At 48.4% G+C, this 25769-nt stretch overlaps 1 protein-coding gene and 1 pseudogene across 8 annotated transcripts in view; one reads left to right on the forward strand and one right to left on the reverse strand.

Annotated features, from left to right (window-relative positions):
- PTPRO (protein tyrosine phosphatase receptor type O) overlaps window positions 1–25769 on the reverse strand; it is a 463930-nt gene that overhangs the window by 272186 nt on the left and 165975 nt on the right. For all 8 annotated transcript variants that reach the window (XR_014473285.1, XM_083180720.1, XM_083180719.1 and 5 more), the window contains exon 10: window positions 20454–20565. Coding sequence is in view for 7 of the 8 variants with exons in the window: in XM_083180720.1 (XP_083036846.1) it covers window positions 20454–20565 (112 nt within the window). In the remaining variant the exon portion in view is untranslated. The remainder of the gene's footprint in view (window positions 1–20453; window positions 20566–25769) is intronic.
- LOC146076089 (5S ribosomal RNA) lies at window positions 10793–10911 on the forward strand (annotated as a pseudogene).

Raw genomic sequence — 25769 nt, forward strand, 5'->3', positions numbered from 1 at the left:
CTTGGGTGTTCGGGCTCTCGGGCGTGCTTAGGTGTTCAGGCTCTCGGGCGTGCTTGGGTGTTCGGGCTCTCGGGCATGCTTGGGTGTTCGGGCTCTCGGGCGTGCTTGGGTGTTCAGGCTCTCGGGCGTGCTCGGGTGTTCGGGCTCTCGGGCGTGCTTGGGTGTTCAAGCTCTCGGGCGTGTTTGGGTGTTCGGGCTCTCGGGCGTGCTTGGGTGTTCGGGCTCTCGGGCGTGCTTGGGTGTTCAGGCTCTCGGGCATGCTTGGGTGTTCGGGCTCTCGGGCGTGCTTAGGTGTTCAGGCTCTCGGGCATGCTTGGGTGTTCGGGCTCTCGGGCGTGCTTAGGTATTCAGGCTCTCGGGCATGCTTGGGTGTTCGGGCTCTCGGGCGTGCTTAGGTGTTCAGGCACGCTCAAGCGTTGGGGTTTTGAGGCGTTCAAGTGTTTATGCTCCCAGGCGATTGACGGAGGGGGGATGGGGGGGGGTGCTGCCGCTGACAGTGTAAGTGACATATGTGTGATGGAGCGATGATGGCGCACACCTACACGTCAGTGGCACACACCGGCAGCACAGCCAAGCCCGGGCATACCACCGAAGGGGTTTAAATTTTTCAGAAATCTTAAGTAAAATCTTTGTCAAAATGTCCAGGACTGATGGGGAGTCCAAAAGAAATGGTAAGATCCCAGATCTGTGTGTGGGCACCTGCGTTCCTGGGCTGCGCACACTGGTAAATCCTTAGATGGTGAGCGGCTTGTGAATGGATTTGCAGCTAATCGCCGATCCAGCTAATTTTTTGCAAGCCGTGCTCAGCAATTTCCAGGGATTTCCCTCTGGTTGGGTGGCATATACCTGATCGCAGGTCTCCAAAAATTAGCAACCCTGCGATCAGGTCTGAATAACCCCCAAAGTCTCTAGGATTTCTACAAATGAACGGTTTATAATAAACGAGTTTCCACCTTATAATGTGTAAGATCAATGTGAGGACTGGCACCAGTACACCCTTATGTTCTATGCCACATAATGGATCAGACTCTGCATGACAAGAGCCCAAACTATATATAGGCATTGGCACTAAGGGGGTTATTCTAGTTCACTCTGACAAATTCCTTCTTAGATGGACAAAACCATCTGCACTGCCGAGGGGCGGATGTATCATGTGCAGAGAGAATTAGATTTCGGTGAGTTATTTTGTTTCTGTGCAGGGTAAATACTGGCTGCTTTATTGTACACTGCAATATAGATCTCACTAGAATATATCTGACCTAGATTAATACCAAATATGGCCTCCAAACTTTTCTCACCTATAATTACCTTAGCAACCATTGATTCTCAATTGGATGGTCCGGATCTTTAAGCTTATAGTTCATGGTTTTATTGGCTTCTTGACATATTTTGATAGCCGGCATGACCAAAGTTGGTTCTTGAGCTGATATATGTCCCTGTAGAATCCTATACAGTGCATTGATATTTGGAGTGGTTGAACCCACCAGGGCAGCAATTATATCACTGCCCTGGTCCTCACCCACCCAGGCCCTCATCTGAGCCAATTGAGTTGCAATATAATATCCTCTGAAGTCAGGTAGGGCTAGGCAACCTTCTTCCCTTTCCCGCATGAGGACATTGAGCTGAACCTTTGGCCGTGCATTATTCCAAATAAAGGAGGATAAGGCACTATTAATTTTCCTAAAAAGTGAGTTAGGGAGATAAATCAGAGACTGCTGTATAACTTATAAAAATTTTGGAAGAACTATCATCTGCAATAGATTTACGCGGCCAGTTACTGTTAATGGTAATTTACGGTACTGCTTTCCTAGCACGGCGCCCGTCTCATTGATTGTATGCCTTGAGTTTAAGGTACTTAAGGCATACAATCAATGCGATGGACCCGATTTTTTAATCTCATGGATCTTATGCATCCATAAGATGCATGAGATCCATGAGATCCATGAGATCAAAAATCGTGAGCCCCCAATAACCATTGTAAACGCCACCAGCACTATCAATGTCAACCCGAAGCGTGGCGAGCGCAGCGAGCCCGCGCGGGCCGGCGGTACGCGTCCTCCGACCTTTTCATACCCCCACTATCCACGTCGGCGTGGAGTTGATTCTATATAGTGTGGCGAGTGCAGCAAGCCACCGAGCCCGAACCCACCGTCCCCTCGCAGGCTCGCTACGCTCGCCATGCTTCGGGTTGGCGTCAATAGTGGGGTGGCGTTAACAATGGGGGGGCCATTTCACCCATGAGGGGGGGTATGCTCCTGTGACCAGCGGCTTCCCCCTGTGCTGAGCAGGAGTTCAGCGGAGATCAGCGGCAGAAGGATTCCCTTCTGCTGCTGCTCCATTCGCGTCCCCTCCTCCCTTCGCGTCCCTCCCCCCTTCTCCGCTGCTGCTCCGTTCGGGTCTCTCTCCTCAACGCCGCGTGATAGCAGCAGCTTCTGCTGCTGCTGCCCCCTCCCTCCTCCGTTCGGGTCTCTCTCCCCTCCCCCCACCGCGTGATAGCAGCAAGCAGACGCTGCTGCTCCCCCCCCCCCCCCCCCGCCCCCTGACAGTAGCAGTGTCTCCTTTTCATCGCTGATGGAAATGAGACACTGAGCAATATGATTCCTGGCAATATATCGCTAGCAATCACATTGCACCGTGTGTACACAGCATTATGCCGCACAAACACATAAGATGCATGAGATGCTTGAGATATCAGCCCCACACATACAATCTAGATCGTGGGCACCGTGCTAGGAAAGCAGTTCCTAATTTACTCCAAGATTTACGTTGTTGTTTTTTTCCCCATACTTTAGCAATGGCTGAATATTTAATTGGATAAATTCCTTCGGATCCTTCGAGATCCAGATCCCTAAATACTTAAATGTTGCAGCCTATTTTAAGGGAAGTGGAGAGAGCGAAGCATGGTGGGCTATGTTATTTGCGGAAAAGATATGGGATGTATTCCAATTGATTCTGAAATAATCTCCAAATTCATCAATTAATCTCAATACTAGAGGGAGTGGAGCTTGCATAGTCAGATAGATATATTAACAAGTTATAAGCAAACAAAGACACTATATCTCTTCCACCCCCAACATTGAAGACACTGATATTCGGATGTCGTCTTAAAATAAAGGCCAATGGTTCGACCACCAGGGCAAACAAGAGAGGGAAGAGAGAACATCCCTGTCTCATAACCTTGGCGAGCATAAACTGATGAATTACCAGGGCTTAAAGTCATGGTCATGCAGAGGTGGGGGAACTCATTTCTCCATGCCACCTAATTACCCTACCCCCATTAGGCAGAGACAGGTCCGGTTGTAGGGTTTTTGGCATCCCCCATTCAAACTAGAATGCTTTTCCGTGAAAATGACTGTGCAGGGCCAATGTGGATGTTAAAATGTTCCACCTCACCATTAGAGGTGGTGGAACTCAGTTCCGCCCTGTTCCCCCTCACTTTAACCCCTGTGGATTACTATATAACAATTAAACCCATGTTATGAAGTTAGGTCCCAGACCAAATGCCTTCAGGACAGCCCACAAATATGGGCACTTTACCATGTCGAAAGCTTTAATCGCGTCAAATGATACCACTGCTGGATCCTTATCTTTTTTAACAGGCATCTGCAAATGGCTGAACAATTTACGTAGATTCAAACAAGTGGCCTTCCCGGGCATAAATGACTTTGGTGGACAGAAGGTCTATAGCAGGGCTGGGCAATTGCGGCCCTCCAGATGTTGATGAACTACAAATCCCAGCATGCCTTGCATCAGTTTCAGCATGGCCACATATCAAAACTAATGCAAAGCATCCTGGGATGTGTAGTTCATCAACATCTGGAGGGCCGCAATTGCCCAGCCCTGGTCTATAGGAATCTAACTCCCTACAATACGACTACTTTTGCTTCTGTCATAGAGGGATGCAGTCACTTTCCCGGCAGTCTGAATCCCGGCGGTCAAAATCCCAACGCCGGAATCCCGACCGCCGAAATCCCAGGCACTTTGTCCCTCTGTGGGTGTCCACGACACCTATAGAGGGAGAATAAATTAGTGTGCCAAGTGTAGGGAGGCACCGGGCCTGCTCCGTGGCGAGCACATCGATCCTGCAAGGGGGGGGGGGGGGGGGGTCCACGTCCCCCCCTTGTTGAGATTTAGACGGTCGGGATTCCAGCGTCGGGATTTTGACCGCTGGGATTCCATACCAATCCCGTCAGAGGATGGAATGGTATTATACTCAAAACAGGACACTAAGGTCTCAAACAATGTGGGGGTGAGGACATCTATAAAACCTTTGTACACTTCCAATGGTATTCCATCAAGCACTGACATCTCACCTCCTCAAAACTCAGGGGAGCATCCATACTCCTAGGGTCAGGGATACTAAGGGATGACAAGTCAATCTTTTTTATATAATCACTAACTTTTATCTGATTATGTTTTAGTCTAGAGGTATATATTTGACTAACATATTTCATGTACACCAATAGTATTACAAGTATAGTATTTACAAGGTTCCCTTCCTCATGCTTGATTTTACTTATAATATAGGAAGGTCTTTCTGCTTGTACCAGGTATGCAAGATACTGTATCTGCCGAATCTGTTTGAATTTTGATCATTTTGTTGCGAACGATAATCATTCTCGCATTCTCATTTTTCAGTTTTAAGGTGCCGGGTGTGAACCCAGCAGCTGTGACCGCTGTTTAGGTCGGCCACAGCGAGTCCTACACTATCTCTATTGATCCTCCCCAAAGAATGACCAGTACCTGCGGATGCTAAGGCATCAACTATAATCGCCACTTTTGGAGGGGCGAATTTTAGTCTGGAAACACTGATATTTTCGTACCATTGTGATTGAGTGGGCCTTCAGTGAGTATCAGCTGGAGGATGGTGTCTCTGTTGTGGAAATTTAGACATTTAACTATCAATGTGCGTGGAGGAGTCCCCGGTGGTAAAGGTCTAAATGGGACCCTATGTGCCCTTTCGATGCCAATTGACCAGAGAATACAGCCTTCCATTTCTCGGACATCCACTTTTCAACAAATTTTGATGCATCTGTACCCTCCTCGTGTTCTGGCAAAACTATGAAGCAAAGATAAATTCTTCTCAGTCTGCCTTCCACATCTGCTAATTTCAACTTCATCTCAGACATCTGTTTGGCCATGGAATTAACCTTGGTAAACCATTATATACATCCACTAATGTTGAAATGCGATTTTCCATTCCTTTATTTCTTTCATTTGTAGCTTTGAGCTCTGTTTCCATTGAAGTAATTTCTGTTTGTACTCCATTGATTTTTTCAGATAAATGCTGATCACTGCTATTTATTGCCACCAGAACCTGCTGGAGTGTAACTTTGGGAGACCTCTACAGGCTTTTGCTCTTTGTGGGGGTAGTGTGCAGTGTCGTATTTGGGGTTTGTGAGGAGTTACCTCCTTGTGTATGGGCATATCTCTCTAACTGGGCAGCAGCCGAGGTGTTGCCAGTTTGACCTATTGCCAGGTAGAATTTTCAAACCAAGTCTTTACTTTCAGCAAGGCCAATAACGGACCAAGAGGCCTGAACCAAATGGAGATAAACTGGTCTTTCCCCCCACTGCTTAATAGAGTTTGCTGCCAGTGGACACAATCACATCAGTGGCGACACAGTTATCCTATGTCTCTATTAAAATCAAGGAGCGATAGAGATCTCTGCTCCTTTTTGGACCACATATATTAACCATCAGGGCCAGTTTCGGATGGAGATGGCCTTGTGCAATGGCTATTTAGGGCAAATAGCAGACTTTTACATTTTGTAGGTCACCCAGGTGGGAGGGAAAGCCGTCATTCACTGGGCTTGGTAACAGATTAGGCTCCTGGTGGGAAATGGTAGCAATGGTCTAAATCCTCTGGAAGACCAACCTTAAGGTTACCCTCAAAAAATTAGGCGCTGAATATGTAAATAAACATAATAATATTTAGAATTACTTTTTTTGGTCCTGGTAATTACTCATTTAAAAAATAGCAGCAGACTTCTGGTGTGACTGTGTAATCACTAGAGATGTGCGGCGGCCATTTTTTCGAGTTTTGGTTTTGGATCTGGATCTCCCTTCGTGTTTTGGATCTGGATTGGTTTTGGCAAAACCACCCTTGTGGGTTTTGGTTTTGGATCTGGATTTTTATGAAAAAATGCTAAAAATGGCTAAAATAACAGAATTTGGGCCTGTTTTTGCCCCTAAAGTATTATTATCCTCAATAACATTAGTTTCCACTCATTTCTAGTCAATTTTGATCACTTCACAGCTTACAAAAATGTTTTCATTTACTGTAGTTGGGCCAAAAGGGTATACCGAGGTAGCTGGATGACTAAGCTAAGCGACAGCAGACGGCATCACATACACTGGCGTCACTAAGCCTCCGCAGCCCCCGCCATGGCGGGGAGGCGCAGAGTAACTATGGGCGCCTGGGGGGCTGCGGTGCTATAGTTACCCGCTGCGCTGCTGCCCGGCCGCATCTGCGGTCACTGTCCCGTCACTCGCTCCCGGCGCCGGCTCCTGCTGATAATGAAAAGTGACACTTAGAAAATGGCTGCCCCCGTATTGCAGACAGTTTTGGCAGCCATTTTCTAAGAGTCACTTTTCATTATCAGCAGGAGCCGGCGCCGGGAGCGAGTGACGGGACAGTGACGCAGATGCGGCCGGGCAGCAGCGCAGTGGTGACTGAGGGAGACTGGACGGGACAGTGACCGTCAGGTAAGAGTATGGGGGGGGGGGGGGGGGGGCGCCGAAATTTTTTTGCGGGGGGGCGCAAAATATATAGTTACGCCACTGATCACATACATGTGGACCTTACACTTCCAACCTGGCAGAGCGGCACTGCAGGGGCAGACAGGGTGGCAGTTTAATAAACTATCCCAAAAAAAGAGAAATGCTCCAAAGAGCAAATACAAAGAGGTATCGGCCATGTCATGACTGGTGGTAGCAGCTTCAGCACTCCCACTATTTCCTCCTCCATCATCCTCCAAAAATGTGTTTTTATTTCATTTATTACTTTTATTTATTTTTCTTACTTTACACTGGACACAGCCTGTCACACTGGACACAGCCCCTTGGACACTGGACACTGCCCCTGGACACTGCCCCTGGATACTGGACACAGCCTGTCACCTGGACGCAGCCCCTGGACAATGGACACAGCCTCTGGACACAGCTCCTGTACACTGGACACAGCCGTCACACTGGACACAGCCCCTGGACAATGGACACAGCCGTCACACTGGACACAGCCTCTGGACACCGCCCCTGGACACAGCTCCTGTACACTGGACAATGGATATATGTCACGCTGGACACTGGATATATGCCATCACACAATGGTTAGATGTAACACTGGCCACTGGATATATGTCGTCACACTGGACACAGGATATATGTCGTCACACTGGACACTGGATATATGTCGTCACAGTGGACACAGGATGTATGTCGTCACACTGGACACTGGATATATGTCGTCACACTGGACACTGGATATATGTTGTCACACTGGACACTGGATATATGTCGTCACACTGGATATATGTCGTCACACTGGACACTGGATATATGTCACACTGGACACAGGATATATGCTGGCACACATTACATGTCACACTGGACACAGGATATATGTTGTGACTTGTGACACTGGACACAGGATATATTGTCGTCACACTGGCCACTGGATATATGTCGTCACACTGGACACAGGATATATGTCGTCACACTGGACACAGGATATATGTCGTCACACTGGACACTGGATATATGTCATCACAGTGGACACAGGATATATGTCGTCACACTGGACACAGGATATATGTCGCCACACTGGACACTGGATATATGTCGTCACACTGGACACTGGATATATGTCGTCCCACTGGACACAGAATATATGTCGTCACACTTGACACAGGATATATGTTGTCGCACTGGACACTGGATATATGTCGTCACACTGGACACTGGATATATGTCGTCACACTGGACAATGAATATATGTCACGCTGGACACAGGATATATGCTGGCACACATTACATGTCACACTGGACACAGGATATATGTTGTGACTTGTGACACTGGACACAGGATATATTGTCGTCACACTGGACACTGGATAGATGTCGTCACACTGGACACAGGATATATGTCGTCACACTGGACACAGGATATGTCGTCACACAGGACACAGGATATATGTCGTCACACTGGACACAGGATATGTCGTCACACAGGACACAGGATATATGTCGTGAGTGACTCGTGACACTGGACAATGGATAAGATATAGGCCGTCACACTGGACACAGCCCCTTGTATTACTGCAGCCCCTGTACACAGTGTACTACTCAGCAGCACTGCAGCCCCTGCGTGTGAGCACTGCAGCACTGAGTTAGTTAGTTAAATCACAAAAAAATACAGGGTTCAGGGCTAAATAAATCACAACACAGGGCTTAGGGCTAAATAAATCACAACAGGGCACGGGCCACAGGACAGCCCCTGGACAGTGGACACTGCAGCCCCTGCGTGTGAGCACTGCATACCTCCCAACTGTCACAATTACAGCGGGACAGTCCTGATTTTCGTGTACTGTCCCGCTGTCCCACCCGCGGCAGGCATTGTCCCGCTGCGGGGGGTGGCAGTTGGGAGACCCCCCAATCTAATAGAATAGACGCTGTGCGCATGCGCACAGCGTCTATTCTCGTATGAAAATGAGGTTGCGGCTAATTAGCATAAACTGCGCCCTCATTTGCATATGCCCCGCCCCCGTGTCCATATTTCTTCTACTGAGAAGTTGGGAGGTATGGCACTGCAGCACCTAGTTAGTTAAATCACACTACAGGGCTCAGGCCTATAAAAAGTCACTGACTCTCAAGTCTACAACACAGGGCAGTGAGGGCAAAGGGCAGGTCACGGAGCACAGCACAGCACAGCACGGAGCACATGGCACGGAACACAGCACAGGGCAGTGAGGGCACAGGTCAGGTCACAGAGCACAGCACGGAGCACACGGAGCTTCCCAACCACCCTCTTCCCTCTCCAAGATTGGAGTGAAGATGGCGGGGCGCGCGTGCATCTTTTATAAGATCCCGCGAGAATCCGACAGCGCGATGATGACGTTCGGCCTCGTTATTGGTCCGGAATTCAGGCGGGAACCCCCTAGCCAGCTTGGATCTGGCCCGGATCTCCGATATTCGGATCTGTCGGATCTCGGGGATCCGGACCCGCTCATCTCTAGTAATCACACCTAACAAATTGACGAAACCAGCATATAACGGGTCACCATTTAACTGCGCTCAGATTATCTAGGTGCATGAGGGTCTGAATTACCATCCAAAACAATATTGCATTTATTAAATTAAATATAAATTGCAGGTGGCCACCTAACTTACAAAATCAATAAAAACTAAATATAATAAATCACATACAAAAAGATTGAACTGATATCGTATAATTATATTATTATTCCTGTGTATCTTCACATCTGAGGCATACTATTTCTAGAATATAAAAATATTTTTAAAAAGTATATGGACCCCAAACAAAGTGAATTAGACCACACTTTGTATTATTTGTCAGGGCATCTGCCCTTTTCCAAAATGGCACTGCAGGAAGAAGCCCCATAGGCGAAACACGTGTCCAGCCCCGCCAGCCAGTTACCCTCCAGCCTCACTCCTCTGGCATGCATCAGCAGTAAAACGGGTTCCAGCCGCCGTCTCACTTACCCCCGGCTAGCTAAAGTCTGTGCCCGGGTATTAGTCACCAGCGGGTCCGGCTCCCCGTCTCTCCGTCTCTCCGCATCTCCCCAGTCACCGGCAGCCCAGGGAAACGGCATCCGCCAGTCCGGCGCTCCACCTCTCCGGCTCACACAGTACCTTCCGACACGCTGAATCCCTCCATCAGCCGCTAACCCAGGCAGCGGCACCAGGTACATGGGCGCATCTCCCACTGCAACTTGCAGTTGGGAAGTGCTCCCACTTTGCAATTTTTGCTAATTACTTATTAGTCTTTCAAACCACGGCAGTTGTTTACTCTATCCACCCTGGGTCTCAAACTGGACATTTAGGAACAGTGTGTCAACACACACTGTGTCAACTAATATAATATAGTGTCCATTACTCTGATTCACCTACAGCAAGCAAGCCAACTTCGTATTCACGGCACCCTCTATTGTCTAATGTGCAGTTAACAAGCAACCCTGTGTCCACACACATTGTGTCAAAAATCAAACAGAGTATTTTCCTTTCGCAGCAAACAATTAACTTTGTGTCAATTAAGCAAAAATCATGCATTATTTTGCTACTCTGTCTCTGATTCTACCCGAAACAAGTGAGTCAGCCTAAAAAGCTGAATATATCAACTTAATAACAATCTCCTAAATCCGGAGTAATTGATCCAAGTACTCATTTAAACATCACCCACACAGGAGGATCTTACTGCGTCAACTATTGTTGCCTGTGTAGACTTCACCAATCTCAAAGACATACAGATTTTTTTGAGAGATTTTTTTGGTGATTTTGCGTGTCTTTTCTATTCTATATATGATCTACCGTGCCATATGAGAGCTGAGAGCCACTAAGCATATCAAACGCATACTATATATATAGATATATACACTGGCTTTTCTATTTACAGTTTGCCATAATATTGATACATATATATATTTTCTGTGAATTTGAGTGTTTTTGCCTATTTAGTCTGCCTCTCCCCAACCCATGGGTCAAGTCTGATGCGCCATCTCTATCTGTAGTCCAACAGTCTCAATGGATTGAAGTACACCGAATTAACCCAGATATATTGCCACCATACCCCGCTGGATTGCCCAAACCCTCCCCGAACTTGGAAGCCAAGCAGTGGAGGGCCAGGACAGTACCTAGGTGGGAGACCCCTGGGGAAGACCAGGTGTGGCAATATAAACGTAAGGGAGGTAAACCACTACTTCAATTTAATTGCTGTATATATGACTGCCAGAGTGAGTTTTTTATTGGAGACCATTCACGTCTGAGGCTTTTTTGTATGGTAAACCATTTTGGTATACCTACTGTGCAATATCAGCACAAGATTGTATCAATTCCTAAGGGGAACTGAATCATTTTTGTGCCTATGATCACTGGTAATCGAACCTTTGAGAATACAGTGCATAAATGATAAATCAAAGTGTGATACAATAATTATTATTCCTTAACAATTACAGTTTAAGGATCACACTACATACCAAATATATCTAAAACAATGCTTTTTTCTACCACAATGTGCCATCTATTCTAATAAAAGTCTTTAATAAAAGCTATGTTTTAAAATAATCACTGAATCCAGTCAAATTTAAAAAGGAGTGCGCCCAAAAAGCGTTTTTTTTCTGTCATTGTCAGCCTTTTCCTGACAAAAAACCCAGTGTACAAGCAGTGATCCTAAACGCAGGGCGCACCGCCAACCCCATAACTAATAGAAATTTTCTCTTTAAGTAATTTCCATAAGTTGGTTTTATACTTAAATAAATTATTTTTCTAGCCTGTGCGGATCTACACCCCCCTTGTTTACACCACATCATGCAGTGTAAGGGACAGAGCAGAGCTGCCACCACATCATGCAGTGTAAGGGACAGAGCGGAGCTGCCACCACATCATGTATTGTAAGGGACAGAGCGGAGCTGCCACCACATCATGCAGTGTAAGAGACAGAGCAGAGCTGTCACCACATCATACAGTGTAAGGGACAGAGCGGAGCTGCCACCACACCATGCAGTGTAAGGGACAGAGCTGAGCTGCCACCACATCATGCAGTGTAAGGGACAGAGCAGAGCTGCCACCACATCATGCAGTGTAAGGGACAGAGCAGAGCTGCCACCACATAATGCAGTGTAAGGGACAGAGCGGAGCTGCCACCACATCATGTATTGTAAGGGACAGAGCGGAGCTGCCACCACATCATGCAGTGTAAGAGACAGAGCGGACCTGCCACCACACCATGCAGTGTAAGGGACAGAGCGGAGCTGCCACCACACCATGCAGTGTAAGGGACAGAGCGGAGCTGCCACCACACCATACAGTGTAAGGGACAGGGCAGAGCTGCCACCACATCATACAGTGTAAGGGACAGAGCGGAGCTGCCAACACATCATGCAGTGTAAGGGACAGGGCAGAGCTGCCACCACATCATGCAGTGTAAGGGACAGGGCAGAGCTGCCACCACATCATACAGTGTAAGGGACAGAGCGGAGCTGCCAACACATCATGCAGTGTAAGGGACAGGGCAGAGCTGCCACCACATCATGCAGTGTAAGGGACAGAGCGGAGCTGACACCACATCATGTATTGTAAGGGACAGAGCGAAGCTGCCACCACATCATGCAGTGTAAGGGACAGAGCGGAGCTGCCACCACATCATGCAGTGTAAGGGACAGAGCGGAGCTGCCACCACATCATGCAGTGTAAGGGACAGGGCAGAGCTGCCACCACATCATGCAGTGTAAGGGACAGAGCGGAGCTGCCACCACATCATGCAGTGTAAGGGACAGAGCGGAGCTGCCACCACATCATGCAGTGTAAGGGACAGAGCGGAGCTGCCACCACATCATGCAGTGTAAGGGACAGAGCGAAGCTGCCACCACATCATGCAGTGTAAGGGACAGAGCGGAGCTGCCACCACATCATGCAGTGTAAGGGACAGAGCGGAGCTGCCACCACATCATGCAGTGTAAGGGACAGAGCGGAGCTGCCACCACATCATGCAGTGTAAGGGACAGAGCGGAGCTGCCACCACATCATGCAGTGTAAGGGACAGAGCGGAGCTGCCACCACATCATGCAGTGTAAGGGACGGAGCAGAGCTGCCACCACATCATACAGTGTAAGGGACAGAGCGGAGCTGCCACCACATCATACAGTGTAAGGGACAGAGCGGAGCTGCCACCACATCATGTATTGTAAGGGACAGAGCAGAGCTGCCACCACATCATGCCGTGTAATGTACAGAGCGGAGCTGACGCCATATCATACAGTGTAAGGGACAGAGCGGAGCTGCCACCACATCATGCAGTGTAAGGGACAGAGCGGAGCTGCCACCACATCATGTATTGTAAGCAGGGCAGGCGACAGGGGGGGTCAAGGGGGACAAGTGTGACGGGCCCCAGCAATCTCAAGGGCCCCAGAGTTTCCATGCCCCATCACGGCCGCTGGCCTGTCAGTGACCCTTGCGGCCAGCCGTCTACTGTGCACCATCTGTGTGTGGCTGAGTCTGACGGATACTGTGTGCCACTGCTGTCTAAGGTGTGTGCGCCCTGCCGCTCGGTGCTCAGAGCCATCTACTCTGTGTGTGCACATGGCCTGTGGCCGCAGGTGCACAGCCATACCATCCACTGGCACTGTAGCCTCAATCTCTGGCTCCTGTACTTTATAGCACATGCTTGGGTCGTCTGTTCCGTGCCTGCTCGTAGTGCTCGGCGTTCTTTTGTGAAAGTGACAGGCCAGCAGAAGGCAGCAGCCAGGAGCCAGGCCCACAGGACTGAGAACGAGAGAAGTCTGCACCTGAAAGCAGGATCTGGAGCAGCGAAAGGTTAAATGAGCCTCGTACAGAAGAGGGTTGTGTGGATTCGGGATTAGGTGGGGGGCCCCAGAAATATAATTGTACAGGGCCCCAAGATTTCTGTTGCCAGCCCTGATTGTAAGGGACAGAGCGGAGCTGCCACCGCATCATGCAGTGTAAGGGACAGAGCGGAGCTGACACCACATCATGTATTGTAAGGGACAGAGCGGAGCTGCCACCACATCATGCAGTGTAAGGGACAGAGCGGAGCTGCCACCACATCATGCAGTGTAAGGGACAGGGCAGAGCTGCCACCACATCATACAGTGTAAGGGACAGAGCGGAGCTGCCACCACATCATGCAGTGTAAGGGACAGAGCGGAGCTGCCACCACATCATGCAGTGTAAGGGACGGAGCAGAGCTGCCACCACATCATACAGTGTAAGGGACAGAGCGGAGCTGCCACCACATCATACAGTGTAAGGGACAGAGCGGAGCTGCCACCACATCATGTATTGTAAGGGACAGAGCGGAGCTGCCACCACATAATGCCGTGTAATGTACAGAGCGGAGCTGCCGCCATATCATACAGTGTAAGGGACAGAGCGGAGCTGCCACCACATCATGCAGTGTAAGGGACAGAGCGGAGCTGCCACCACATCATGTATTGTAAGGGACAGAGCGGAGCTGCCACCACATCATGCAGTGTAAGGGACAGAGCGGAGCTGACACCACATCATGTATTGTAAGGGACAGAGCGGAGCTGCCACCACATCATGCAGTGTAAGGGACAGAGCGGAGCTGCCACCACATCATGCAGTGTTAGGGACAGAGCGGAGCTGCCACCACATCATGCAGTGTTAGGGACAGAGCGGAGCTGCCACCACACCATGCAGTGTAAGGGACAGAGCGGAGCTGCCACCACATCATGCAGTGTAAGGGACAGAGCGGAGCTGCCACCACACCATGCAGTGTAAGGGACAGAGCGGAGCTGCCACCACATCATACAGTGTAAAGGACAGAGCGGAGCTGCCACCACACCATGCAGTGTAAGGGACAGAGCGGAACTGCCACCACACCATGCAGTGTAAGGGACAGAGCGGAACTGCCCCCACACCATGCAGTGTAAGGGACAGAGCGGAGCTGCCACCACATCATGCAGTGTAAGGGACAGAGCGGAACTGCCACCACACCATGCAGTGTAAGGGACAGAGCGGAGCAGCCACCACACCATGCAGTGTAAGGGACAGAGCGGAACTGCCACCACACCATGCAGTGTAAGGGACAGAGCGGAGCTGCCACCACATCATACAGTGTAAAGGACAGAGCAGAGCTGCCACCACACCATGCAGTGTAAGGGACAGAGCGGAACTGCCACCACACCATGCAGTGTAAGGGACAGAGCGGAACTGCCACCACACCATGCAGTGTAAGGGACAGAGCGGAGCTGCCACCACACCATGCAGTGTAAGGGACAGAGCGGAACTGCCACCACACCATGCAGTGTAAGGGACAGAGCGGAGCTGCCACCACACCATGCAGTGTTAGGGACAGAGCGGAGCTGCCACCACATCATGCAGTGTTAGGGACAGAGCGGAGCTGCCACCACACCATGCAGTGTAAGGGACAGAGCGGAGCTGCCACCACATCATGCAGTGTAAGGGACAGAGCGGAGCTGCCACCACACCATGCAGTGTAAGGGACAGAGCGGAGCTGCCACCACATCATACAGTGTAAAGGACAGAGCGGAACTGCCACCACACCATGCAGTGTAAGGGACAGAGCGGAGCTGCCACCACATCATGCAGTGTAAGGGACAGAGCGGAGCCGCCGCCACATCATGTATTGTAAGGGACAGAGCGGAGCTGCCACCACATCATGCAGTGTAAGGGACAGAGCGGAGCTGCCACCACATCATACAGTGTAAGGGACAGAGCGGAGCTGCCACCACATCATGCAGTGTAAGGGACAGAGCGGAGCTGCCACCACATCATACAGTGTAAGGGACAGAGCGGAGCCGCCGCCACATCATACAGTGTAAGGGACAGAGCGGAGCTGCCACCACATCATACAGTGTAAGGGACAGAGCGGAGCCGCCGCCACATCATACAGTGTAAGGGACAGAGCGGAGCTGCCACCACATCATACAGTGTAAGGGACAGAGCGGAGCTGCCACCACATCATGTATTGTAAGGGACAGAGCGGAGCTGCCACCACATCATGCAGTGTAAGGGACAGAGCGGAGCCGCCGCCACATCATACAGTGTAAGGGACAGAGCGGAGCTGCCACCACATCATACAGTGTAAGGGACAGAGCGGAGCTGCCACCACATCATGTATTGTAAGGGACAGAGCGGAGCTGCCACCACATCATACAGTGTAAGGGACAGAGCGGAGCCGCCGCCACATCATACAGTGTAAGGGACAGAGCGGAGCTGCCACCACATCATGCAGTGTAAGGGACAGGGCAGAGCTGCCACCACATCATGCAGTGTAAGGGACAGGGCAGAGCTGCCACCACATCATGCAGTGTAAGGGACAGGGCAGAGCTGCCACCACATCATGCAGTGTACGGGACAGAGCAGAGCTGCCACCACTTCAGCATCTATTCTTGCAGGCAGAGGGGCTGGGGGCTGGTCAGCAGCTCACAGAGCTGCTGGGCATGCCCCCACCGTGGCAAAATGGTATAGACCACGCCCCCTTTCCGACAGGCCACGCCCCAAAAAAAATTGATGTGCGTCCTCGGCGCGCACACCGTCCAGGCTCCACGACCTTCAATGTTCACAGGTATGCCTTTTGACCTGTCACATGGCAAAAGGCAGCTAGGCATGGGCAAATGAATATAGATCTACAGTACATAGAATAAAGTAGACTTAAGCAGTAGAGTGCAGAACATTATCTAATCACATAAATCACTGACAAGATAATATGATCTCTAATAATGCTGTGGATACAGCACATGTACAGTATGTCCAGCATATGTAGGCCCAGTGATCATACACACACACACACACACACTGCAGTATATGTATAGTAATACAGTATGTCCGGCATATGTAGGCCCAGTGATCATACACACACACACACACACTGCAGTATATGTACAGTAATACAGTATGTCCGGCATATGTAGGCCCAGTGATCACACACACACACACACACACTGCAGTATATGTACAGTAATACAGTATGTCCAGCATATGTAGGCCCAGTGATCATACACACACACACACACACACACACACACACACACACACACACTGCAGTATATGTACAGTAATACAGTATGTCCAGCATATGTAGGCCCAGTGATCATACACACACACACACACACACACACACACACACACACTGCAGTATATGTACAGTATAATACAGTATGTCCAGCATATGTAGGCCCAGTGATCACACACACACACACACACACACACACACACACACACACACACACACACTGCAGTATATGTACAGTAATACAGTATGTCCAGCATATGTAGGCCCAGTGATCACACACACACACACACACACACACACACACACACACACACACACACACTCTGCAGTATATGTACAGTAATACAGTATGTCCAGCATATGTAGGCCCAGTGATCACACACACACACACACTGCAGTATATGTATAGTAATACAGTATGTCCAGCATATGTAGGCCCAGTGATCACACACACACACACACACACACACACACACACACACACACACACACACACACACACACACTGCAGTATATGTATAGTAATACAGTATGTCCAGCATATGTAGGCCTAGTGATCATACACACACACACACACACACACACACACACACTGCAGTACTGTATATGTACAGTAATACAGTATGTCCGGCATATGTAGGCCCAGTGATCACACACACACACACACACTGCAGTATATGTATAGTAATACAGTATGTCCAGCATATGTAGGCCTAGTGATCATACACACACACACACACACACACACACACACACACACACTGCAGTACTGTATATGTACAGTAATACAGTATGTCCGGCATATGTAGGCCCAGTGATCACACACACACACACTGTAGTATATGTACAGTAATACAGTATGTCCGGCATATGTAGGCCCAGTGATCACACACACACACACACACACACACACTGCAGTATATGTACAGTAATACAGTATGTCCAGCATATGTAGGCCTAGTGATCATACACACACACACACACACACACACACACACTGCAGTACTGTATATGTACAGTAATACAGTATGTCCGGCATATGTGGGCCCAGTGATCACACACACACACACACACACACACACACACACACACACACACACACACACTGCAGTATATGTACAGTAATACAGTATGTCCGGCATATGTAGGCCCAGTGATCATACACACACACACACACACTGCAGTATATGTACAGTAATACAGTATGTCCGGCATATGTAGGCCCAGTGATCATACACACACACACACACACACACACATTGCAGTATATGTACAGTAATACAGTATGTCCAGCATATGTAGGCCCAGTGATCATACACACACACACACACACACACACACACACACACACTGCAGTATATGTACAGTATAATACAGTATGTCCAGCATATGTAGGCCCAGTGATCACACACACACACACACACACACACACACACACTGCAGTATATGTACAGTAATACAGTATGTCCAGCATATGTAGGCCCAGTGATCACACACACACACACACACACACACACACACACACACACACACACACACACACTGCAGTACTGTATATGTACAGTAATACAGTATGTCCGGCATATGTAGGCCCAGTGATCACACACACACACACTGCAGTATATGTACAGTAATACAGTATGTCCGGCATATGTAGGCCCAGTGATCACACACACACACACACACACACACACACACTGCAGTATATGTACAGTAATACAGTATGTCCAGCATATGTAGGCCTAGTGATCATACACACACACACACACACACACACACACTGCAGTACTGTATATGTACAGTAATACAGTATGTCCGGCATATGTAGGCCCAGTGATCACACACACACACACACACACACACACACACACACACACACACACACACACTGCAGTATATGTACAGTAATACAGTATGTCCAGCATATGTAGGCCTAGTGATCATACACACACACACACACACACACACACACTGCAGTACTGTATATGTACAGTAATACAGTATGTCCGGCATATGTGGGCCCAGTGATCACACACACACACACACTGCAGTATATGTATAGTAATACAGTATGTCCGGCATATGTAGGCCCAGTGATCTCACACACACACACACACACACACACACACACACACTGCAGTATATGTATAGTAATACAGTATGTCCAGCATATGTAGGCCTAGTGATCATACACACACACACACACACACACACACTGCAGTATACGTACAGTATAATACAGTATGTCCGGCAAATGTAGGCCCAGTGATCACACTCACACACACACACACACACACACACACTGCAGTATATGTATAGTAATACAGTATGTCCAGCATATGTAGGCCTAGTGATCACACACACACACACACACACACACACTGCAGTACTGTATATGTACAGTAATACAGTATGTCCGGCATATGTGGGCCCAGTGATCACACACACACACACTGAAGTATATGTATAGTAATACAGTATGTCCGGCATATGTAGGCCCAGTGATCTCACACACACACACTGCAGTATATGTATAGTAATACAGTATGTCCGGCATATGTAGGCCCAGTGATCTCACACACACACACACACACACACACACACACACACACACACACACACACACACACACACACACTGCAGTATATGTATAGTAATACAGTATGTCCAGCATATGTAGGCCTAGTGATCATACACACACACACTGCAGTACTGTATATGTACAGTAATACAGTATGTCCGGCATATGTAGGCCCAGTGATCACACACACACACACACACACACACACACACACTGCAGTATATGTATAGTAATACAGTATGTCCGGCAAATGTAGGTCCAGTGATCACACACACACACACACACACACTGCAGTATATGTATAGTAATACAGTATGTCCGGCATATGTAGGCCCAGTGATCACACACACACACACATTGCAGTATACAGTATGTATAGTAATACAGTATGTCCGGCATATGTAGGCCCGTAGACTACACACACACACACGCACACCTCTAGCAGGCTTGGGGGGAGATTCTCTAAGCGAAAAATGCGGTAAAAACCCCGTTATCGGGTTTTTACCGCATTTTGGGATGCTGTAAGCATCCCCCGCCGGGTTACCGCGGCGGGGGGCATCGCCATAAAAATCTGGCGATGCCCCATAGAAGCCAATGGGCTTCTACCGCAACCCTCCGCCGCCCCGCACCGACCCCCCGCCGCCCCGCATCGCCCCCTCACCTGTGTCCGGGCAGCACAGAGCTGTGCTGCCCGGACCTGTGACCTCCTCCCTGCACTGATCCTCTTCCGGGTGCAGGGAGGAGGAGAGCCCGGCTCAGCAGCAGCAGCAGCGCCGGGTGTGTGAGCCTGTGAGGGAGGGGGGAGAGGGGAGCCGCCGGGACCTGCTGGGACCCGGCGACTCTCACCGTTAAGGACAGCTCTTAACGCAAGAGCTGTCCTTTGCCTTAATTATCGCATATGCTACAACATATGCGATAATTAAATATGCGATGGGCGGCGAAGGGGGGCGGAGATTCTTAGAGAATCTCCCCCTCTGTATGAAATCTGCTGCCCCTGTTAATGTGCATCATTTCCATTCCACCCTTATACTGCATGGTGGCTTGTGGGGAAGGGAAGAGAACATTATGGCAGGACAGACTGACCACCACAAAGATGATAAAGCATTAGCACAATACTTGCCTGTTATAAAGCTTATAGTGGAGCGGTCACAACAGCTCAGCTCCGGCTCTCCCCACGTCACCATTGTAACCCTGAAGTTATAATACCAGGCCGGGAGTAAGTTGGTGAGTCTCTGAAAGAATGATGAGGAGAAAGGTGTTATATACTGTACTCTATACTGTACTATATACTGTATTCTACACTGTACTATATACACCGTACTATATACTGTGCTATATACTGTATTCTATACTGTACTATATATACTGTACTATATACCGTACTATATACTGTGCTATACACCGTTCTATATAATGTAAGTAACTTTATACTATATACTGTGCTCTATACTATACTATATACTGTACTCTATACTGTACTATATACACCTTACTATATACTGCACTATATACTCTGTTATATAGTGCTATACACTGTACTATATAATGTAAGTAACTTTATACTATATACTGTGCTCTATACTGTACTATATACTGTAAGCAACTGTATACTGTAATATATACTGTACTCTATACTGTAAGCAACTATATACTGTACATTATACTGTAATATATACTGTACTCTATACTGTACTCTATACTGTACTCTATATTGTATACTGTAATATATACCTTACTCTATACTATACTCTATACTGTACTCTATACTATACTCTATACTGTACTATATACACCTTACTATATACTGCACTATATACTCTGTTATATACTGTGCTATACACCGTTCTATATAATGTAAGTAACTTTATACTCTATACTGTGCTCTATACTGTACTATATACTGTAAGCAACTGTATACTGTAATATATAATGTACATTATACTGTAAGCAACTATATACTGTAATATATACTGTACTCTATACTGTACTATATACCGTACTATATACTGTATACTGTAATATATACCTTACTCTATACTGTACTATATACTATTCTATAATGTACTATATACACCGTACTATATACTGTGCTATATACTCTGTTTTATACTGTGCTATACACCGTACTATATAATGTAAGTAACTTTATACTCTATATTGTGCTCTATACTGTACTATATACTGTAATATATACTGTACTCTATACTGTACTCTATACTGTATACTGTAATATATACCTTACTCTATACTGTACTATATACTATTCTATACTGTACTATATACACCGTACTATATACTGTGCTAAATACTCTGTGATATACTGTGCTATACACCGTACTATATAATGTAAGTAACTTTATACTCTATACTGTATTATATACTGTAAGCAACGTTATACTCTATACTGTAATATATACTGGGACCCCATCAGACAATAAAAATAATTACAGGACCTCAGCAAGTTACTGCAGAAGGTCATCACATCACGTGTAGTCAGCAGACAGGACATGCATGGTGCAGCAGCATTGTGGGGGCACAGAGTGATGGGAGGAGTCTGATATACCATAACCCATCACATCACACGTGTAGTCAGCAGACAGGACATGCATGGTGCAGCAGCATTGTGGAGGCACAGAGTGATGGGAGGAGTCTGATATACCATAACCCATCACACGTGTAGTCAGCAGACAGGACATGCATGGTGCAGCAGCATTGTGGGGGCACAGAGTGATGGGAGGAGTCTGATATACCATAACCCATCACATCACAGGTGTAGTCAGCAGACAGGACATGCATGGTGCAGCAGCATTGTGGGGGCACAGAGTGATGGGAGGAGTCTGATATACCATAACCCATCACATCACACGTGTAGTCAGCAGACAGGACATGCATGGTGCAGCAGCATTGTGGGGGCACAGAGTGATGGGAGGAGTCTAATATACCATAACCCATCACATCACACGTGTAGTCAGCAGACAGGACATACATGGCAGCATTGTGGAGGCACAGAGTGATGGGAGGAGTCTGATATACCATAACCCATCACATCACACATGTAGTAAGCAGACAGGACATGCATGGTGCAGCAGCATTGTGGAGGCTCAAAACGATTGGAGGAGTCTAAAATATCAGACAATTCAACAGATTTTCCAGAAAAGTCATCAGCCTGATGGTCAGCAACATGGAGTCGCGACCCCATGCTGAGCAGGTCAGGACCCACAGTTTGAGAACCACTGCTCTATACTGTAAGCAACTTTATACTCTATACTGTAATATATACCGTACGCTACTTTTGTATTATCTGGACTCCCATGTTAAATGCGACCCATTTTTTCATACCCCTACTATCCAACTACGCATGGAGCTGATTTTATATAGTGTGGCGAGCGCAGCGAGCCACCGTGCCCAAAGCGTGGCGAGCGGACACGGGGGTTTATTCTAGTTCATTCTTTCTGACAAAATCTTTCTTAGATGGACAAAACCATGTGCACTGCAGGGGGCAGATGTAACATGTGCAGAGAGAATTAGATTTGGGTGAGTTATTTTGTTTCTGTGCAGGGAAAATACTGACTGCATGATTTTACATTTCAAAACCCCACCCAAATCTAATTCTCTCTGCACAAGTTACATCTGCCCCACCCGCAGTGCACATGGTTTTGTCCATCTAAGAAGGATTTTGTCAGAAAGAATGAACTAGAATAACCCCCACGGTCACATAAGAAAGACGGGAGCCCAGATATTACATAAGTACCTACCGTACTCTATACTGTAATATATACTGTACTATATACTATTCTCTATACTGTACTATATAATGTAAGCAACTTTATACTCTATGCTGTAATATATACACCATACTCTATACTGTACTATATATTGTAATATATACTGTACTCTATACTGTAATATATACCGTACTCTACAATGTACTATATACCGTACTACATAATGTAAACAATTTTATACTCTATACTATATACCGTACTATATAATGTAAGCAACTTTATACTCTATACTGTACTATATACTGTACTCTATACTGTAAGTAACTTTATACTCTATACTGTACTTTATAGTGTACTATATAATGTAAGCAACTTTATACTCTATACTGTAATATATACTGTACTCTATACTATACTCTATACTGTACTATATACTATACACCGTACTATATAATGTAAGCAACTATATACTGTACTAGGTGATTCATTGCGCCCTACGGGCGCTCCTCACACCGTCGTAGGGGGCTGCGCCCCCTTAATTTGTGAACGTTTGTATATGAGAAATATGGTTAGAATTGTATGAAAGATGCCTGTATTGCAACTTGAGTTATAGGTGAAATGTGTTAAATAGAGAGCATATGATTTGGAAGGGGGTGTGTATTGTTTTGTTTAATTAAAAAGCGGTTACAGAGTAAGATATACATTGATATTGTGGAGGGTACAGTGACATTTGTGGGTGTGCGTGTTGTTTAGGTGTGTGTGCAATATAGTAGGGTGTTCTTGAGTCAGCGGCTCCCCACTGGTGGAGGTCACGACACAGGAAAACAGGAGGCTGGGTAGTGATAGAGGTGTGTGGGCATACGGGGGACTAAAGAGGAGGGTGGGGACACTGTGCAGCTTCTGCCAGTGGGTGAGGGTCCAGCGTGGCAGCACAAGAGTACAGGACGGTGGCCCAGAGTCAGTGTCTCCTCCTACCGGGTGGAAGTTAGGGTGCAGGAGAGCAGGAGGCTGGGTTATGAGGCATGATAGGGGTATGTGGGAAACACAGCATCAGCAACTCCCCAGTGGTGGAAGTTAAGGTCCAGGAAAGCAGGAAGATGGGTAGTGATAGGGGTGTGTGGGCATACGGGGTACTAAAGAGGGGCGAAGGGGTGCCGTGAATTGCGGGAGGGGTGCGGGGGGGTGCCGTGAATCAAGGGAGGGAGGGGGCAGAATTGCGGGAGGGGGCGCAGGTATCTGTGAATCGCGGGAGGGGTTCTCAAAGCGCGGAAGGGTGGTGTGAATTGTGGGAGGGGGGCGCGGGGTGTGCCGTGAATCGTGAGAGGGCGGTCGTGAATCGCGGGAGGGGGTCGCGGGGGGTCCGCAAATTGCGGGAGGGGGCGCGGGGGGGTCCGCGAATTGCGGGAGGGGTGGGCACAGGGCGCGATGAATCACCTAGTTGGTTATATATTCTTGCAGCAGAATGGTAGGATGTTGCTGTCACTCAGAATGCATTTACATAAACAGCAATAGTGGCAGTAAAAGATCTGACTTAAAACACCTACAGTAAAACAGAACAGGTGTTGCATATTATACAACGTCTTGGTTGATGATGTCTAGGTTGACGTGCACAAAGTTGCCCCTGGAAAAAGTTGCCACAAGAAAAAATAACACAGAAAGGTCAACACATATAAATGTTGACATACGTGTGGCACTTCATTGGTGCCGCGAATAGCGGGAGGGGGGATCGTGAGGGTGTATGTGTGTCGCGAATCGCGCGCGCGCGCGGGGGAGGGGGTGTCGCGAATCGCCACAAGAAAAAATCAACACAGAAAGGTCAACACATGTAAATGTTGACATAAGTGTGGCACTTCATTGGTGTCCATTTCGGCACATGAGAATGAATATGAAAACGAAATCTTCAAAAACTCATGTCAACCTTTTTTATTGTTGACCATAGCCATGTCAGTGTTTTGCATGTGCCATTTAATCCTGGGGTTGCTGTGAATCGTGGGGGGGTGGGGGGGGGTGGGGGGTGTCCGCGAATCGTGGGAGAGGGGGTCGTGGGGAGGTGCCGCAAATTGCGGGAGGGGGGGTTGCTGGTGTGGGGGCGGTTGGTGCCATGAATTTCGGGAGGGGGGGGGGCGGCGCGGGGGGTTTCAGCGAATCGCGGAACGGGGGGGTCGCGGGTCGGGGGGGGTTTGCCGCGAATCGTGGGAGGGGGGTCGCGGGTGCCGCAAATCGCGGGAGGGGAGGGTTGCCGCGAATCGTGGGAGTGGGGGGGTGTCTTGCGGGGGGTGTCTAGTGCCGCGAATCGCAGGAGGGGGGGTTTGCCGCGAATCGCGGGAGGGGGGGTCGTGGTGAGGGGGGGGTGTGTGTGCCGCGAATCGCGGGAGGGGGGGTTGCGGGGGGGGGTGGCGTGAATCATGAGAGGGGGGCACGGGGGGTGTGTGTTTTGCCACGAATCGCGGGAGGGGGGGGGGTCGCAGGGGGGTGCCGAGAATCTCGGGAGGGGTCACAGGGGTGTTTTTTGTCGCAAATCGTGGGAGGGGGGTTAGCGAAACGTGGGTTGTGCCGTGAATCGCGGGAGGGGCGCGAATCATGGCGGGGGGGGCACGCTCACCTGGTGGCTGTGGATTGGCAGTTTCTTTGCTGGGCAGCATGGGGAGGCAGAGGGTGTCTGGCACAATGTGGGCTCACTGGGCTGGTTCTATGTCATGTGAGTCAGAGGC

The sequence above is a fragment of the Crinia signifera genome, chromosome 4 (genome assembly GCF_055691185.1).
Source record: "Crinia signifera chromosome 4, ASM5569118v1, whole genome shotgun sequence".
NCBI classification, from domain to species: domain Eukaryota; kingdom Metazoa; phylum Chordata; class Amphibia; order Anura; family Myobatrachidae; genus Crinia; species Crinia signifera.